General features: G+C 41.3%; 2 protein-coding genes across 3 annotated transcripts; one reads left to right on the top strand and one right to left on the bottom strand.

Moving 5' to 3' along the window:
• Positions 1-1,455: 1,455 nt before the first annotated feature.
• Positions 1,456-3,703, top strand: lyve1a (lymphatic vessel endothelial hyaluronic receptor 1a). The gene is made up of 6 exons (XM_075460421.1): positions 1,456-1,612; positions 1,732-1,915; positions 2,008-2,147; positions 2,633-2,836; positions 2,931-3,003; positions 3,451-3,703. Exons 1-6 carry the CDS (start codon positions 1,531-1,533, stop codon positions 3,596-3,598), a joined length of 831 nt encoding a protein of 276 aa, XP_075316536.1. The 5' UTR covers positions 1,456-1,530; the 3' UTR covers positions 3,599-3,703.
• ampd3a (adenosine monophosphate deaminase 3a) lies at positions 3,609-16,433 on the bottom strand. Of its 2 annotated transcripts, none has more exons than XM_075460409.1 (15): positions 16,371-16,433; positions 10,545-10,767; positions 10,155-10,329; positions 9,827-9,992; positions 9,536-9,752; positions 9,285-9,414; positions 7,502-7,696; positions 7,094-7,225; positions 6,850-7,013; positions 6,627-6,753; positions 6,182-6,345; positions 5,745-5,865; positions 4,864-5,037; positions 4,625-4,735; positions 3,609-4,541 (listed from the first exon to the last, which is right to left on the bottom strand). In XM_075460409.1, the coding sequence occupies exons 2-15, from the start codon at positions 10,763-10,765 to the stop codon at positions 4,377-4,379; spliced, it is 2,262 nt and encodes a 753-aa protein (XP_075316524.1). In that variant the 5' UTR covers positions 10,766-10,767; positions 16,371-16,433; the 3' UTR covers positions 3,609-4,376. The 2 variants fall into 2 exon arrangements, with proteins under 2 accessions (XP_075316524.1, XP_075316516.1); XM_075460401.1 differs by lacking the exon at positions 16,371-16,433 and adding an exon at positions 13,917-14,056.
• Between the last annotated feature and the right edge of the window lie 3,004 nt (positions 16,434-19,437).

Raw genomic sequence — 19,437 nt, 5'->3', positions numbered from 1 at the left:
AATGATCCTTTGTTGTCATAATACCTTGAAAAGTGTATTCCAGTGTTCCAAGTGAGTTGGCACGCAATGACCCTCCTACCTCTGGGGATATCCAGGACTCAGAACACGATAATCCTACAGATTAGGGTTTATTCCTCTAGCTTAACATTTCATAAGCATGTCTAACAGTCAGGATCAGATTTTCAGTGAAATGTGACAAACACATATGTGGAGCGTAGGAAAGTTAAACAGATCAGGAGCTTTCTTATGCAGAATAAATATTGACACTTATGGTGCTTTAAGTGAATTTTGACGACAACACAATATATACCTAGCTCAGTGTTTGTTCACGGGATGGTAATCCCGTAATAAATGTAATAAATTCTGTTACATATTAACAAATTTACTTAAGGAGCTGCTAAATATTTCCACTGCTGCTAACTGTTATGATTTGTTTGTTCATACAGCCTAAACTGGATGGTGGAAATGTGAGGTAGCAGTCCTGTCATCAGCAATGAGAATGTTAACGCAGAGACATGAATGTCCTCCAGCTCTTCCCATCACAATGATGAAGTTCAGGTCATCTCAGAGGAAAGCACTTTGACAGGCCAAAGACGGAGGAGAACGTGTGTGAATAGTAAAACATAGGGGTGACAGAATTCAATTTAGCTGCTTCAGTTTCTGGATGTGGGCCTGTTATAAATAAACAAATAGAGCCATTATTGCTGTTATTATTGCAGGAGTAATCTGTAGTCAAAATGGCTGTTTGGGGGGGGGGGGGGGGGACAAAAAACGTCTTGCTCTCTCCTCTCAACGCATATAAATTCTATTACATTCTCATTTCAGTGGTTTTATTGTCTCAAGAAGTGAAACGTCTGTTTAAGTTTGTGTTGCTATGTGTTGTCATTTTCAATCCTCACTCACCTCACCGACACCTCACATCAGCTGCCGAGTCGTTGTCAGCACGCTTTGCGTCATTTCCTGCCATCGGGGCTTGTGGAAAGATGTTTTTGTGGAAGTGGGATGTCGTTCTGTGCCAAAGGCTCATCAGAGGATACCAGCGATAACGAGTGCGTTTATGACTGAGTAATGCCTCACGGGAGGAAATCATGGGGACAGCACGGCCACTCAGAAGTGGGAAACGGTCTAAATCACTTGAGGACATTATTTCTCATAACTCTGCTTCCACCCTCAAATTTAAACGTCTCTCTCGCTCTCTCATTGGCTCTTGTTTTAGTCAAACACTTTATCTGGCTGATTATGTCTGGAACAGTTTGCCTTCCACTGATTTTCTTCAAAGCTTTGTCTTTGTTGGCATTTACTGATATGTCTGTGTCTCCTGGGTCCTGCTCCTAGAACATATGATGGCTCTTGATCTGACCCGTGTGCAGTACTTCCTCCTTCCTTTTCCTTTACGCTCTGGCAATGACAGAGTCCACACACCCCTGTGAACAGAACCATCTCTATTTAACCGAGTCATTTGGCTCACAGACACATGAACTCTGCATAGCTATTACTGCCTGGCACTTGTTATCTCTGCTCCCAGCAGTCATGAACATCATCTGGCTCTGCATCGCGTCAGCGTTGGCCATCGCTTCTGTCTCCTCTGATCAAAACATGACCCACATCAGCGGTAAGTCATTCCGGGTGATTTTTAATATGTAACTATGCTTAACTCATCGGGTCAGAAATAAAATGAGATGTTTAATCTCATCTTATACTAAATCTGAACCTGTTTCATGCTGTTTCCAGTTTTCCCATCAGTGAACCAAAGCATAGCTGGTGTAATCCAGGTTAGCGGCTTAAATGAACAAAACCAGCTACATTATGCCTTCAACGCCTCTGAAGCCCGGAGGCTGTGCCATTCTCTCAGACTGAGCATTGCCTCAAAAGCACAGGTAGAGGAAGCACTGAGTAGAGGTTTAGAAACATGCAGGTAAGACCACAGACATGCTTCACAATACCTCCTAAGTGAAAATTTGATTTAAACAAAAAAAGGTACATAATGTCATGTTTTGTTTCTTTTAGATTTGGATGGATCGATGAACATTTTGCAGTCATTCCCCGCGTCCATGCACTTGCTAATTGTGGCAAAAACCGGACAGGGCTGGTGAAATGGCGAGCTGCTGTAACGCACAAGTTTGACGTGTTTTGCTTCAATGAATCCGGTATGAGACCTTTGATCTGCAGTCTTCTCTTGTGCTTCAAACTACCAATGATAAGATCACAGTTATTTCAAGTTGCCCCCCCTGCTCTTCATTGGCTCTTGAAAAGACGGAGGGTTGATATAAATCAGATGCTCTAAACTCAGATTAAAGGGAGTGAACATGACTGATTTACTGCACTTGTATTTTTTACTAAATTTGAAATCAAATGTATTTTTCGGCACATTCTACACAACTTTTTCATACAAAAGCTTGAAAATGTTCTTATGTGCAGAATTATGTGCAGAGAGCAGAATTACATTTTTAATGGACTGTTGGATAAATGTATGGGCTCCCCCCCCCCCCCCATTTTCTTAGAATAAATAACAGTATATGGTGGCAAATGAGAGGCAACGACAAAGTCAAAATAATTAAAAATGCCACATAAACTGACTCATGGTGGGACATGAACGTATCTAATAACTCGTGGTTTCGATATCCACACACAGATGCAGTGACACAGCTGAAGGATACAGCGACTGACAGCCCTTCGAGCAGCGGGTATAACTCGGAGCCGACACGGCCTACTTCCAGGGCAACAAAATCCCCTCTGACAACACAGTCTACATCCACTTCCTCTCATCCTCCTACAACCACGAACAGTGAGGCAGAACCAGCCCGCTTTGTCGGCAGTGTGCATAACTCTGCGGGAGGTATGAGACTTTGCTTTGCAGGAGCTTCTAGTCTTATCCAGTGCTGTGCAGAGGACACAGCAGCGACTAATTACCCTTCTTTATTTTGTTACAGCAAAGGCGGTGCTCATCACCTGCTCCTGTGGCCTTCTTCTGATTTCAGTAGCCATCCTGGCATATCTAAAACTGTGAGTAGCATAAACACAATGATAGAAGAAGAAAAAAAGTATTTATCATAGGTTAACTACTGCGTTATAGAGTCAGTATCTGAGTCAGCCAGGTGTAAGTGAGATACATTTTCAACAGAATTAACAAGAAGGTGATAGATAGATGTGGGGAAGACTTTTAAAGCAAAGCCTCACTCGTGCATGACAAAATCCAGATGTTGGACTGCAAAATCTCTCCTGCTATCACTTTTTTAAAAATATTTCTATTAAAAGTATTAACTGACTTTGAACCAGTGATGAAATATCATTAACAACTAAGAATATCTTACATAGTATTGTCCTGGAGAGAAAAAACAGGCGTTTGTTGCCTTGATTCAAGAAGTTTCATTCAACTCAGATTTCAGTGTTTGTTATGATTTCTTCCTCTCAATCTCTTGCGTGATTTTTCCTCTCTCTCTGTGTGAAAAGGACAAGGCGTTGCTCTCAAAGCTCCGATGTGACGCAGCAGCAAGAGTACATCCAGACAGAAGAGTGGGAGTGTGCGAAGACTATCACAGAAACCAAGAAAGTTGTTTCAGAAGATGAAAGGATAGAAGTGGACGACAGTGCACATTAAACATTTCTGGGAAAAACTTTGAACAAGGATTTAAATGTTTTATGCACCTTGATTGGTATGAAAATATTGCAACTGAATGACTATAAAGGGAATTTATTTTGTGCACATGTGTTTATTGTTTTCAGTCATTTAATGTCGCTCAGTGGTGCCGTTTAGCCAATAGAGGGCAATGCTTGCAAGGCTTTATGTTCTCAGAAGATTGCGTAGGTGCTTCAGATAGTGAACATACATTTAAAGGGGGGGGTTCTTCAGCAATTACAAGCACTTTCTAAACAGTTGGGGATCAACCATATCTATCAACATTCACAGAATCTCAACTGAACAAGCTGTTGAAAGAAGAGACACAGGAAATATTCATCTCTGTTATCCCAGTTGACTGCTGAAAGCTTTTTAAACCATTCGTGTTCTCATGTCTGATATATAGTGTATGCAGTAAATGACACGTTTTTAGCCGTCTCCCCCATCACAAAATGCAGTGGAAGGTACAATTGTTCATAAATACGGGCTTCTTTAAAGACAATGACAAGTGTGGATTTGCTTCCCTGGAGTCTGGAGCGCCGGAGGTTTAGTCTAAACCTCAGAAAACTGAAGTACCATCAGTCATTTAAGGCATGCATCTTTATTTTGCCACATTCTCTGATGCGTTGTTCTGTAAGTGACAATATGTGGTGTGTTTTAGATAACCATCAAGGCAATGGGTGATACTTTAAAAGATAATGTTGACTGATGATACCTGAGTGTGCAGCATGCTATGACTCTGTTTACTGTGGGATCTGTTTTAATTCATAACCTCGGACTTTGCTGCATCGACTATGAAACTAAGTTCATTACACAGTGTTTCGTGTCTGTAGGCCATGCGGATCTGGGCAACATTGGTCCGACGGATGTCGTTCCCTTCATGTCCGTCTCTCAGATAGTTCACTCCTAGGAAGTGCTTCTTTTCCTTTAGATTAAAACAATCTAATTAACTGCTGTAAAACAGATCATTTACATGCCTGCTATGAAATAGGAGGCCGTCACAGTTACCTGGTGAGATAATCCACTCTGCAGCACGCTGTTCCTTGCGATTTCGCACACATCGCAAGTGCTAAACTTCCACAGCTGGGCTGCTATTGCGTACTCCTCCATCAGTGGTTCCTTGAATCAGGGCACGCAAAAAGTGGATAAGAAGGAGGCCTGTTTATGTGGCAGAACTATCATCCATCTCATCCTTACTGCAACAGTAAGTCATACAAGGATTCGCCATGTTTCCTGTGTGTTTTTACCTTAGTGTAGTGGAACTGCATGGGATCGTCTGTGGACAGGGATACACACAGACCTTTGTGTAGGAACTCTCTGAGTGGATTCTTGGAGTATTCCAGGAAGAGGCTGTTGTTGCTGAGAGGAGACATCGCAATCGGCACCTGGGCCAGGTAGTACAGGTACTGAAGCACAGGGCTCTGAGGAGAGATTGGACAAACGTGGAACAATTTGGTAATGAAAGACACCAGGTTCACACAGCGGGGACGGCTAAGGTTTGGCAAATTTGTTCTTCTTTGTCCTGACTGAAGAATTATTCTAATCCTACCTTTACATGAAACCCCTTTCAGTTGTTAACATACTATACAATGTTTATGTATCAGTATTGTACAAGTGAGCTGTGATCATTTTGCAGCTCAAAAGTTCTCCAAATTTAAAACAATCTGTATTGCTCCAGGTTTTTCTGTTCCTAAAAGAACGTGTAAGGATCCTGGAAGATCCACAACGTGGAGGTATAGTTGAATTGGTGACGGTGCATTTAAAAACCAGTTCGAATTGGGGAGACTTTTGCAGATCAGTATTAAGGAAGTCAATATCATTATCTTTTCTGGCAGTTGCTTACAGGAAATTCAATCCATCCACAGGGAATTAAAAATTCCAGATATCCTTGATTTTACACACTTCTGATATTTTCAGTTGCTGTGTGAAACACACACATATCAAGAAAAATTCAATCCAGGCATTTAAAAGAAACAAGGTGAACCAAAAACAGCTCTGAGTTATGTCTTCCCAGCTCTGTGATTGATTACCATTTGATCTGAACGGACAAAGTTTGAATTCAAAGTGTTTTGTGCAGTGGTGACGTTGCAAAGGGTTGGAAATAATCCTGTCAACGCGTCTCAAGTACCTTCTTCAAGTTGAGTCCATGTGAGATGTTGTCAGCAGCGAGAAAGGCGGAAACCAGGTGAGTGACTGATCCCGTCTCTCCACAGTGGGGACGAAACTGGAAGGTGCTCAGTCCACGTTCTCTATGGAGGACAAAAGACAAGTAACAAACAAGTTAGTCGATATACGAGCTAGTCACAGAGCAGCGTCTAATTCTGTTTCTCCCTGCCTTAATCATATTAAGAGAATGTATCTACTAAATACTGAGAGGTCGTCTCATCTGCTTGTTCAGTAGTTCTTATTTACCCGTGGTTATTTCTCGACACAGTAAACTTAGAGCAAGAAACATAGTACGAGGCCTTCAGTTCAGATCAAATAAAATAGGACCTCCATCAGAGCTCTTCCTGTAATTGATAAGTGTATGTTTAGAAAGAGGATAAAGGCATTTGCACCACTTACTTTCTGAGGTTGTTGAGGACCATGATGTTTGCATACATGTGGAAGATGTAGTAGCTGTAGGGAGGGTTGTCATCTGTGGTCCACTGTTCCGGTTTTGGGCTCCTGAAGGAGAACATATGATCGCTGTGTTTTGACTCGTCGTCTACACTGTCAAAGCCTGATACCTACACAAAAAAATTGAAATGTGTCATTTTCTTTTGGGATTGTCTTACAAAGCCTAGCATGGCTACTTCACTAACAAATCAATGAATTACTCACGACTTTCTTCATGTGATTCCCCCCAAATTAATGATGAACAGTGCTCTGAACTTTTTTATCTACTTTAAAGTTTGTCATAAACAATCTAGTAAGTGTTTGCATACTTCATATCATGCTGAATAAAGAACATCCCCTTAATGGCATGCATATTTTGCTTTAATTAATCCTAAAAGATCCAGCATCTTACATATTTGAGGAAAACGTGAATTTCTCTGTGCTTCTGTGGGTTCACAGTGGCCTTGAACAAAGGAAGGAATATGTTCTCCAATGTCTTGGCAAAATTAGATACCAGTTTCTTTGATTTGAAAATATCACTGAAAAAAACAAAAACATATTTAAGCTTTATTTCGTGAGAGATTTTTCCATCAGAAGCTTGTTTTCTTTTTCTCCCAAGGATGTGTTGCACTCACTATATTCTGGGCACCTGAATGATCCACCTCATGTTTGGCGAGTGCACTTTGTGCTGAATGAACCACTTTGCGAGACTCTCCCACTCGTCAGCAGAGCGTCCATAGATTGAGAGGCGAGGCTCTGCGTGTTGATACTTACTGTCCTCGAGGTCACGAGCCACCTCCTGTGAGATGAGAAGGAAAGTGTGCTGAACTGCCTCTGCACCAGAACTGACTTATGATGCACGACGACAGGACGTGATACCTTTATGATCCGAGCAAAATACTCTCCGTTGATGTAGTTGTCTGTTTTCAGGAAAATTTCTCGAAGCTCACTGGCGCCCACTGGGTTGTACATTGAATTGAACTTGTCAAACCGGTGAAAGGTTTGTCTCCCCTGGAAAATTAACAAGTTATGAAATGCAACTGAGAACCCACAACAATTGGCATTCAACACTACCAGCACGAGGGGTCAAATGAACGTTAACTAATCAGAAGCGGCACGGGAGCTGTAAGCAGCGGAAAGATATGACACAGGATTCGTGTCATATCTTTCTCTTCAACTCAGCCTAACAAACTATGCATAACTAAATTCTGGGAAAAAATAAAAGAACTCAGAAGATAACAGCATTTTGACATGCTAAAACAAGGTGGTTTGTTCTTCTTCCCTTACAGCATGCACATCCAGAGAGTCCACGGTGAGGTCATATGGGTCCATGTTGAGGCTGTGGAAAACCTGCTGGAGGGTCATCTTTTGTCCGTCCTTTTCCACAACCAAGCGGCCTGCTTCAGTCTTGTATGTTTTTTGGATGAAGGACAGCAGGTGCTTCTGAGACATACATGCAGCTGCATGAATGTGTGTGTCAATCTGGAAGAGACAAACAATTTAACTTGTTTTAACACGTGGCTATTCACCTTATGTAATAGTTTATTTGAACAGATGATTAAAGGGATAGTTCGCCTCTTTTGACATGAAGCTGTATGACATCCCATTTTAGCAATATCATTTATGAACATTGACTTACCCCCCGCTGCGTCCTGTGAGCCGAGTTCCAGCCGAGTTTTGGCGTTGACGATGGTAGTCCGGCTAGTTGGCTAGGGTCCCGAAAATAAAGCGTTTTGCTTCTCAAAACAATATGCATTCAAAAGAGTAATACATTTGCATCACAAAATCATTAGCCAGAAAAAGTCAGACCTCACAATCGCTTGGCGCTATTTCTCTCTACCTTTGTATCACTACGGGCTGTGTAGACCGTGCAGACCGAGCAGTCCCCTGCTTCCGAGCAGTAAACACCGTAACAGGTGCGGCTATCGCTAGGTGGCTGAACGCATTGATATGAAGGGAGGCAAAAATAGCGCCAAGCGATTGTGAGGTCTGACTTTTTCTGGCTAACGATTTTGTGATGCAAATGTATTACTCTTTTGAACGCATATTGTTTTGAGAAGCAAAACGCTTTATTTTCGGGACCCTAGCCAACTAGCCGGACTACCATCGTCAACGCCAAAACTCGGCTGGAACTCGGCCCACAGGACGCAGCGGGGGGTAAGTCAATGTTCATAAATGATATTGCTAATATGGGATGTCATACAGCTTCATGTTAAAAGAGGCAAACTATCCCTTTAAGTAGAGATTGGGAGCACTTATTGAAATACTTTCTTACAGTGGAGGTTAAGGTACTGGTCCAAAGCTGTATCTGTATGTAAAACAAAACTAGCACAGTTGTTAGAAGGCTGCTGAGCATGGCACAATCAACAACAAAGCCTGTCTGCAACATCAATTAATAAAAAAGATGTAACATTGTTATATTTCACTGTTGCTGCATCGTATTTGGAGTTACAGTTGACATGAGTGTCACTGACCATAAGATACAGTTTCTATTTAGTCTGTACAGTGTTAATGATGCAGGAGTCAAACGGTCCAGTTTTCAGATCTAACTCTGACCTGTGAAAGTTATACAGAGATTAGCTGTGGTTATGCATTTGGATTTCTTTTTTTTTATTTAAAAAAAATCATCCTAAAGCTTAAGAGGTTAAGTCAAAGTGTCCTTTATCTACTACTGGATATTCAAGATAAACCACTTACAGATGAAGCGAACAACATTCATCATCGTGGTTTAACATAATGTTCTGTTTGGGTCCTGGCATTCATGTGGTCGACATGCACCACCCACCTAAACATTACTGCAGACCAATCCTACCCCACCCTGTGTCCAACAGGACAACCAGCCCCGTCACATTATAAAAAACTGCTCAGGAACATCTTGAGGAACACAAACTGAAACTCCCCAGAACTCAATCCGATCCAGCAAGTAGAACAAGCCTGATCCACAAAGTCCCGCCACAATGGAACCCAAAGGACCCAAAGCCTTCACCGGTGCCAGACAATACACAGACTAAGCAGGCGCTTTTAGTGTTGTGGCTGATCGGTGCACAGCACCTGCAGGTAGAATACTGACCTTCCTAACATTGTAGAAATCCCTGTGAGACACACTTTTCAGTTCCTTCAGCTCAGCCATTTCGTTAAGCATTTCGTGGAGGTGGAACTTTGAACTCAAGAAGTTTAGTCTTCTGTGACAGTAGGTCTTCCTAAAAAAGAAATCACAGTGAAACTCATAACTGACATGTGTAATTAGGCTGTATACTTCAAGCAACAAGAACTGTTTTTCCGCCAGCATAACCAAACAGTCTCTTTGTTTTGGCAACTTACGTGGGTCCATCTGCAACCATTGCCAGCACATGACCAAGATCTATGGCAAAGGTCTCCAAGTCTGGGTAAGGAAGATCATGGGGCTGTTTTTTTCTGAGTGCCTCAGCATTATCATACACATACACAATCCCATCCTTCATCTTCAGTTCATAGTTCAGATTCTCAGGTATGTAGTCCATGGTGTAGGGATCCTCGTCACCTGCTGGCGGGCACATGTCTGGTGGCCATGTCATTATTCTGTTAATGTCATAAAAAGCAGCAACAAGTCATTCTTTCATGAGCACTTCATACCTGGCAGAACCTCATCTTCTTCGCTCCATCTCATGTTCTGAGCACTGCAGAGGAACTGGCTTGTGGTTCTACAGAATTTGTGATAGGCCAGCTTAGAGTATTTCTCTCGAAGAAGCAGAGCCTTAAAAAGACTTCTGGCTGCCTGCTCATAGTCTTCCAATGTGATCTGTGCGGGAAATTGACATTACACATAAAGTCTTATCCGAGTCATTTGGTGATTGTTCAAATACATCGGTTAGTAAATAGTTATTGAATACACAGTAAGTAAAGTTGCACAAGCCTCAATTTTTCGTAACTGTGAGGCACACCAGATCACGGAGGGACTTACCCCTGCACAGTAATCGCCACTTATGGTGACCCTCTGGAAATCAGGGCAGTTTTCTATCACTGATGAGCTGGTGGAGCTGGGGGACAGAAAGGGGGTAACTGTCCCTGACCATGCACCGTCTGTAATCACCGGGATCTGCAGGGACTGGGAACGGATCATCTTCAGGCTTTTTCTCCTGGAAGATGAATCATCAACATGTTTACCAGTTGGTATAATGTTTACTAAACCTGGTGTTACTGTCAGTTCTGGAAAGATCAAAACAAATGACCATAAAGTCGCAACATAATCATTTTGTTTCAATAAGTTTTTATATTCATATAACACGTTTTCTGCTATGATCTGACCAGTCTGTGGTCTGCGGTTCAGCGACAGAGCCATCGTCGGTCCTACCTCTTGTTGCTCTCCTCTGACTGTTGCTCTGCCAGCTCCTTAAGCAGCTCATGGTCTTTGGCTTGCTTAAGGCCAATTGGGCAGTCTTCGGGCACCGTGAACATTGACAATGCATCATTGTTGTCTTCTTCTTTTAATGCTGAAGCGTACACCTTTTCTGCGAGCAGCTGCGTCTTCTCATCCACCTCAGTCAGAGTTACCTTCGGGAATTGACGAGGCATGTCTGCAAGAAGGCAGAAGCTGCAGTGAAACAACAGGTGGCGATGAAAGAACCTGTTCTTAATCTCTGAGGTGATTTTGCTCGGAGCAGTTTGGGCTGTTTAGTAAACATGAGGATCTAACTGTGTAAAGGTTAGTATGAATGCCATTCAAATACAGTTGCGCCACCTGCGGAGCTCTACATGAACTACCTTTGTTAGTTCAAACAACCAAAACAACAAGATTTTTCGATCATTCGGTGAAATACAGATATGTCGTGTCCATTTTGGTTTCTTTTTGTTTAATTAACAGCCTCTGTTAACATGTGACATATACACATATTCCCCGGTGTTCTTGTCGTCCTTAAAAAGCTTTTTCTGCTTTTTGTGTCCCTGCATAATGTCATTATGTGCTTTTTTTTTCTATTCTTGTAGGCTGTCTCTTTCATTTTAAGAAGCATTCTCTGTGTCAAGCAACACCTTCTATTTTAATACATGCTCTGACAATAAAGTCATTATCATCTGCTGTAATGGATACTGGAGTGGAAACACTAGGACAGCCAATGGGATATTGAAGGGAAAACCATTACACTTATGCTGAAAGCATTTTGACCTGAGCACTCAGGTCAGCAATGACATGTGCTGGCACATTAACTTAGATTAGATCCAACTTTTTTAAAGAAACCACCCAGACCTTGTTTGGAACGAAAGTCTTCTGGATCTAGTCATGACATGTCAGGTTTTAGTAGTGGCAGTGTATCTTTTTCCTCTTATGAATGGCAGTAAATCAGGTTTATTTCTTATAAACAACAAAGTCGCATAATAACACTTGTATTATACACACTTATATTCAATCCTGTGTCATTTCTATCTACTTGCAGTCATTTGTCAGACAATACAGACATAGCTTTTGCAAGGAGACGATCTGGACAAACAAACAGTGCCCTCTTGATATTCACGGTGATACAACACATACTTCTAGTCATTGGAGTGCTGCAGCAATGACGGAGCGAGGCCACGCTGCATGGTGTAATCCAAGCCAGGGTGTGTCCAGGAAACTTATCATTACAAACACACAAGACTATCCTGACAACAGCTGTGTATATCACTGCTGGCAGCACGTGTTGTAAAAAGAGATTCTAGGCCAATAGTGCTGTAATGATTGGGAGCTGATGGCTTTATGAATTAATAACCAGCATCTCACACGTCCCAAAATAGAATTTATTACCAATGACACAGGTTTTTCTGTTTCCCACTTTTTCCACATGTATGCAGACCCAAGTACACTAGTTAGGTTCAAATCTGTGCAACTTCTACTTCACTTTAGTCTCTCTTTTTAACTTCGTATTTTTACCTTTATTCTTTTCATGAAAAGTTACTTTTTTAACCTCACAACATTCATCTGACAGCTCAAGGAAGCAAACTTGTTCCATTGTAAAATCAACATTCTCTGCTGACAAAACTTAAATATCACGTTTTGTCACACGTTTAAACACCCAACAGCTAAATGCATGCACAGTTAAAGTAATACACTGATGGACTTGCTCTTGTTTAGACCACCTGTAATGATGCTTGTTTGGATTTTTGCATATCAGTTGACAAATGGCTGCAACAACCTGCAGTTAATTCAGTCGTTATTTGCAGAGATAAAAAAAACAACAACAACAACAAAAAAAAAAACAATGGCAACAAACTCAGTATAGGCCTACTTTATTCTTAACCCTTTCAATGCAACATGTGGAGTTGTTACTAAATTATGGGAATACTAATCCTAGACATGATCAATAAATAAAACTAGTCACAGATCGTGTTTACAGAATAAGTAAACGGAACGTATATGGAAGAGGAGAGGAATTGGACCCAAGCATTTACCCAAAATTAGTAGGACAAAACAGCTATTCAAACTGCAGTGACCCAAAAGGATGGAAATACAGCATTCGAGACATTTAAGACTCATAGTCTATCCTTTACAGTTGACTGTCAACCATAATGCTCGTCGTGTTATATCAGATTGTGTGCGACTGTAGGCGACTGCACCCAGGCAAACGGCGGAGGAACACATTCCTAACTGCATCAACGGCTATAACGGTTAATTGAATCGTTTACCGTGTTTGGAAAGTTTGTAAATACGATTTTCAACAATAAATAACGCGCTTAAACGATAGCTTTAGTTTGGAAACATATAATATAAGTCAACTAAAATTTCAATTTTTTTTAGATGCTAACCTAGAATAGTCCCCTGCACTTACCCATGGAACACTTTTTCTTCATCGTGCCGAGGTGTTTCCTCTGGTAAGGTGAGTTTTCAGTACATTTTGACTGGTCTTGGCGTATAAAGTATTAAAGTATTAATATTTGAGCCTATGTTTGCAGCCCAAGAACTATCTCAGTCTGAAAACAGAGTTTCAACATACCTTGACCATGGTAACCATGACAACCGAGGTAAAACGGTGGCATAATTGTACAAACGAATGTTGACAGACATTTGACGGAATAACTGTAAAAGCGTAAACCACCGTGGCGTTGTAACGGGATAAAATGTTATTATTGACTTGTTTTTTTCCCATTAGCTATGGTTCAGATAGAAGAATTATTAGAGAAAACTGAAAAATTGCAACTTGTCATGTGGCATTTGTTCAAAATGCTATGAATTTTTTATTTTTTTTTGGTTTTAGTTGTTTTAGATGACAAAAAAAAATTGCTCCTCTCATGGCCCCTTTATGAGTGTCAAAAAGTGCTACGTTTTTTCTCTAAACAGCAGTTTTATTCTAGATCAAATTGAACTGAATTTTGAGGTAGGGTGTTTCACCATGGCGACCTCACCTGCCACCTGCTGGAGATCACAGCTAAAGGACACTTGCTCATCAGCAGATTGTCTTCTCTCTGTTCTACTCACACACACTTTTACTTCAACTTTAACTTCTAGACAAAACACAAGGGTTGGGGAGTCTCTCGCTATTTCTCCAGGAACTCCACAGTTTACTTTACTATTACATTAATTATCGTAAATTTATGAGACACATGAAACTCTGGCGGGGGGCTCATCTTTCTTATGTTATCTATTTTGCTGCTCACCAACCTTGCCTTTTGATGTTGACAGATGTGCATTGATGCACAGAATCTGCTAGACAGCATTTTAACTGGACTTCACAACCATTTAGCCTGCTGCACTTACCCTCTGTGATGCTCATAGCCATTTCTGTGGGGGGGTCCTTTAAAGTTGGAGAAGCAATGCATAGATCAGCAGTACCTGAAGAGGTTATGTCTGCCTTTCCTTGTGAGTCTAAAGTGATACACCACTAGGGCTTTATTTCTGTGGCCTCCGATTTCTCTATTTTAGGGATCCAGTGTCATGATGTTGACAGAGCTGCTAATCCTGAGAATATGTCAAAATTGGCTGTCAACAAAGAAAGAGAGGTCTCAATCGTGGGTAGACAGATGAATCCACTGCCCTGTTTCTCTCTTAGTCTCCGTTTCACTCTGACTTTTAAACACAAACACAAAGCACTCGAGTACAAACGACACAATGTGCACACGCAAGAGGGCGGGAAAAGAAGAGATCTCTTTTTACTTCCGTTGCAAAGAAGCATCACAACAAGGTGATGGCAAAGATAGCTGACCCCTCCTCGCTTTTTGTTATCTGTTTATGACGCTGAAGATACTCTCTGTCACTGCACTGCAGCCAAGTAACCAAGCAGCTACTTGTCCTTCAGGTCTATGTTGATTCACTTTAGCAGTAAAACAAAAAAAATGCTCATGCTTTGGGATTCTGGGGCTGTTTACGCTGTGATCAGAGAGTTAAATGTAGATTGTGATCTGTGACAGTTTTGTACAATATCGTGCAAAGGTCTTGAGCCACCCGTCATTTCTCCACTGAAGTATTGTGGTGTCATCTTGACAGACAATAGACTTTGGAGCTTTTGAATGTCCTTCCAGAAGCCTGGAGAACTATTCCTGAAAGCTACTTTAAGAAATTACTGGAACGCTTGCCTTAGAGGGCTCAGACTGGGTTTGAGACAAAAGATGGTCGTGCCTAATATTGACATTCAGGTTAGAATTGTAAAAACTCTGTACTCTATACCATTTATGCTTACACATGTTTCAATTCATCACTGCACATATTTCCAGGAATGTAGCAATAATCAGTAAGTGAGAATGATTAAATGTTTTCTTTAAGCATCAAAACATCGACAGTGTTCATGCTATATTGTTATGCACAGATGGTCAAGTTACTTGAGAAATTAGCTCAGTCTGAGCCTCTGTTTAATTCATTTAGGGAGGTCCTACATTGTTTCATCTGCATGTGGCTATGTGCAAAAGTTGTTGTTTGCTCACTTTAGACCTCTGCAATTTTTATATTGGAGTAGCTAATATTCTAAAATGGCAAGTACGACTCAGAATTTGAAATAATAGGATATCTGGGGGGGAAAATAATGAGCTGACGTAGTTTATCTGTGTGGGCAACCTGCCCAGTGTGTTACCCTGCCTCCCACCCTGTGGCAGACGGGATCAGCTACAGTCCTCCACACAACCCCCCCCTCGATGAAGCGGGTATGGAAAATGGACGGATGGATGGTTAATGACTTGGATTCCTTTTTATTCTCTTGAACCAATCCCTGATAATAACAATAATAATCCCTGATAATAACGATGATTTTCAGTGCTAATACCTCCTGATTCCGCTTTACAGCAACGCAGCGGAAAAGTATTTTTAATCTGCATTACAGGAGCCTTTCAGATTGTCTGTAACATCAGATCTCAGATAGCTGTGAAAGTGTTATGGAGTGGATCTGCAGAAAGCATTAATAGGCACTAATGTGAGCGGTATCTTAATGGTGCTCAGTCTTTGGGGACTGCTAATGTGGGTTTGAGAATCGCCTTGTTTGTGAGTCTGCTCAAGGGCGCTGTGATGTGGAAATTTGGAGTCAAGCATATATTATCGCCATGGTTACTTTGGAGAGGCAGGATCATTATTCATTATTTCCTACTCCCAGTGGAAATCCCACTGGAGACTGCAGGAGGCCATTACTGGATCACTCACAGCCTATCTCAGACCCAGCTCGCTGTATTCTGCCACCTTTATCTTGTCTCGTTGGATTTTTCTCAGACACCTCACTGCTCTTATTGGCTGAACACCCAAGCTGGCTCTTATATCTGACAGCAAGGCTCAACAACACAAGAAAAAAGCCATTTGCCACATTACTGAGATAGTTATGAGAGAGGGAGAGGAAGAAGCTCACTCTTTCCCAAAGAAGGGCTTGAGTGCTGCTTTAAAAAAGGCGTGTCTCCTCTTCTCATCTTCCTCAGTGGCCAAGCCCTGGAGAGGAGTGAGGAGAAAAAGCAAAGGAAGTGCACTCACCCTTGACCTGAAAGCAAATGTCCATATAGCCATCTTGTTTACATATTTAGCAAGCTTGTGCGTGCACATTTGTGAACATGTGTACATTTTTGATGCACCCACAGGAAGCTGTCACTGTGGATATGCTTAAACCACTTAACAGTTACAGGATCATACCCTGTTACCAAACTCTATATAGCTATACAACAAGAAAAAGGAGGAAGACATTCTTGGTCATCATCGTTTATCACCGGTCTCGTACTAATCAGAATCTCAAAAAAGTCTACTCACCTCCTTTTGCTCTGCTGTCTCTGAAGTGTGAAGAACTGCACAAGTTCTCTCACAGAAACATCTAAGTCATGCTGTGCTCCTGTTGTGGCAGGGGTATTTGATATCTCTTCCACCACCCTGCAGCATAAACTAATCCATCCTTAACTCTTTCATGGCTGCAGCTCAGTAGAAGGACAACATTGGGGTTTGAATGCGGAAATGGGCCTTCGTGGTTATGTCAGCATTATCAGAACAGCATTTTACCCCCCAAAAAATCTAAAATATCTAAAACTAGAGCTTGAATAGCAGACTTACACATTTTAAAACTTTATTTTGTACATTAACCTTTATTAGAAATATTTGTAGTTCCTCAACCAAGATACAGGCTGTTTAGATGCTATTCCACAGGTTGGTCTCAGCAGTGTACCCCATAGCAAGAGGTAGTGCCTCTGATATTGCATACAATCTGTTTACTTTGCAAAAACGCGCAAAAAAAACATTTAGATTGTCAGACTGTGCTACAGTTAGAATCGGTGTCTGGATCGTGTCTCCCAGGCAGATCAGAGGGCTTTCTCTGACACGCATTCAGAGAGCAGAATAAACAGTCTGTCAGTCTGAGGATGCACTCACAACTCCTCACATCGCCTCTGGGGAGGACTCAGATCTAGTGTTGTGGCCTTAAGCAGCAGGGGGGCCCACAGTCCCTGATTTAGCCTCACAGTGGTTGAGATTATGAGACTAATCCTTTCAGCTCAGGTCATCACAGTACTTTTAGAGTTGGCTGCAGTCGGCTGACTCTTAGTTCTGGGAGCGTATCATTTTGATGAACAGCACTACTGTAACACTTAGTGTTTGTCTGCTTTCTCCTGTCTTGTCCTCTCCTCCCTCTTCTCTTTCCCGGCAGTGATTTGACATTGTGTGAATGAGCAGTGACATAAACAAGATAAACAGGTGAACTTATTCATATCTGAGTTCTACTTAGGTCTTCCTTGCACCTCCAGACAGGCATTTTTCATTTTGCCAAACTAGATTTCCACTGGTTACTGTATAATTTAGCCAGCATCCTGCTGGAAAAAGCAGGTCCTGAAACCATACTGGTTATAGCAGTCTGAACGTAGAAGTGTAAAGAAATAGAAGATCTGCAGCTTAGCGTACAGAAAGTACTGGAATGCAGCATTATATTTTTACCTGCTTACCGAGAGTGATCGGTTTGTTGATGCTATCACCGTGTCTATGGCGTCACTAGCTGATTGGCTTACTGAAGGAGTGACACCCTCACTTAGAAAGAGAGTAGACTACAGATCCATTCATTCTATTCTTAGACTTTGATGACTAACGCTGTGTTATTTGTCATAAAACTTCTGTTCAGAAAGTCACATTAAAACTGTAGAAATATATGTTACATAAATAGCCACTAGATGGCATATTTGCTTTAGTTTGCTTTCTTTGCACTACTGATTAGGGCTCGTGCCCTGCAGGTTTTGTCTTAAGTGACTGTATTTTGTGCTAATTAAATGTGCTCCTAAGCTATACTTAAGTAATAGATAAAAGACACAAAGAGAGACTGAACCCTCTCACATCCATATCTTTGATTAAGGTTATCCTGTGAGGTTTTGTTTTTTGCAAGCATGCTGTCTGTCCCCTCATGCAAAAGAGAAGTTCTGTGGATATATTACAAAAAGGGAAAGACATAAAGCAAATAACTCTTCTTCCACTCGCAGTTCATAATGAAAGAAAGCCAGTGCTTTTCAGGATCAACATAAGAAAATATATCATTGCTCTGGACATGTTGGGGAAAATGTGATGAATTTCTTTTAAAGGCAATTCATTGAAGGCTCGTCTGCAGGGAATAGTTCTCAGAAAATAATAGTTAGGGAACACTTCTCTCATGTTTCTGTTCCTGCGCTTCGAGTTGAGCCAATCGAGCTGGCGGCATAAATCATACCAAGAATGAAAATACGCATTTTTGCTGTTTTACCCATCCAATCTCCCTAGATGGCGATAGAGATGGCACAATTAAAGCTTTGACCCTCAACTTTGTTTCTGTGTAACCTTTTCACATCAAACAGCAACATTTCAACAACTATTATTGGGATTTGAGATGAATTACCACTGTGCATGCATGTGATGACGTGTGTCTCATTGTGACCGATGCTTTTTGGGTTAACTGAGAAATAGATAAAGAGATATAAATCGTGTCCATGCTCTGCAGTCTTCTGTGTGCGCCTGACTGTGGAGGGCTTGATCTGTGCTTTGTTGAAGCTGTCTCTGTGATGCTCTCAGTGGAATGTGAGACCGGAACCCCCCCGCATCAGCTTTCTTGTGTCCCAACCATGTACCATTGAATACAGATGGCGCTAAATCCTCAGCCTCCTATGATGGCTTTAGGGCTGTTTTGTGGTGTGGGGTGAGCCAACAAATATGAGCTGAACCTATCAGGAATGTGCCTGGCACCCTATCTGCCTTCTTTTGGGGTGGGGGTCATAACTAAGGGAATGTAGTGAGAGGAGGGGAGGCTCTAATGAGAACCTGTAATCACTTAACAGAGACCAGGTGCTCAGTGGTTTGCCCCAGCCAGTCACTTTCAGTGTATAGCAAAGGAAGTGAGAACACCATCTGGATTTTGTATGCAAAGTGTTTATTGAATGACAATGTTATTGCTTTGACACAAATAAAATAGAACACATTTACAAATATATAATAATATACCTATAAAACACAAATACAATTACCACAGATTGCAAAGGAATAATGACAAATAGCTACAATGCCCATATATATATTTCTTCCTGTACAAAAATAGCTCTATCTGCATAAGTACTTTAATGTAACCTCTATATAATATTTTAAATAAAGGAATTCATATATACACATATCTGCGATTAAAAAAAATAGATTGCACATGTTTTTTTTACATACATTAACATTTTCAAGTATATTTCAATCCATTGTGGACTGGCACGTATCTCACAGAATCTAAGGCATTTTCCCTTATACAGTGTCCAAAACTTGATATAAACTGAGAGCATCAGAGCTCTGTAGCCTTTCCGGCTTGGCATTGTGATGACAAAGTTTTTTTTCCTGATGA

Source organism: Odontesthes bonariensis, chromosome 1 (genome assembly GCF_027942865.1).
Source record: "Odontesthes bonariensis isolate fOdoBon6 chromosome 1, fOdoBon6.hap1, whole genome shotgun sequence".
In the NCBI taxonomy this organism is placed as follows: domain Eukaryota; kingdom Metazoa; phylum Chordata; class Actinopteri; order Atheriniformes; family Atherinopsidae; genus Odontesthes; species Odontesthes bonariensis.
This window is presented reverse-complemented; position numbering and strand designations above follow the sequence as displayed.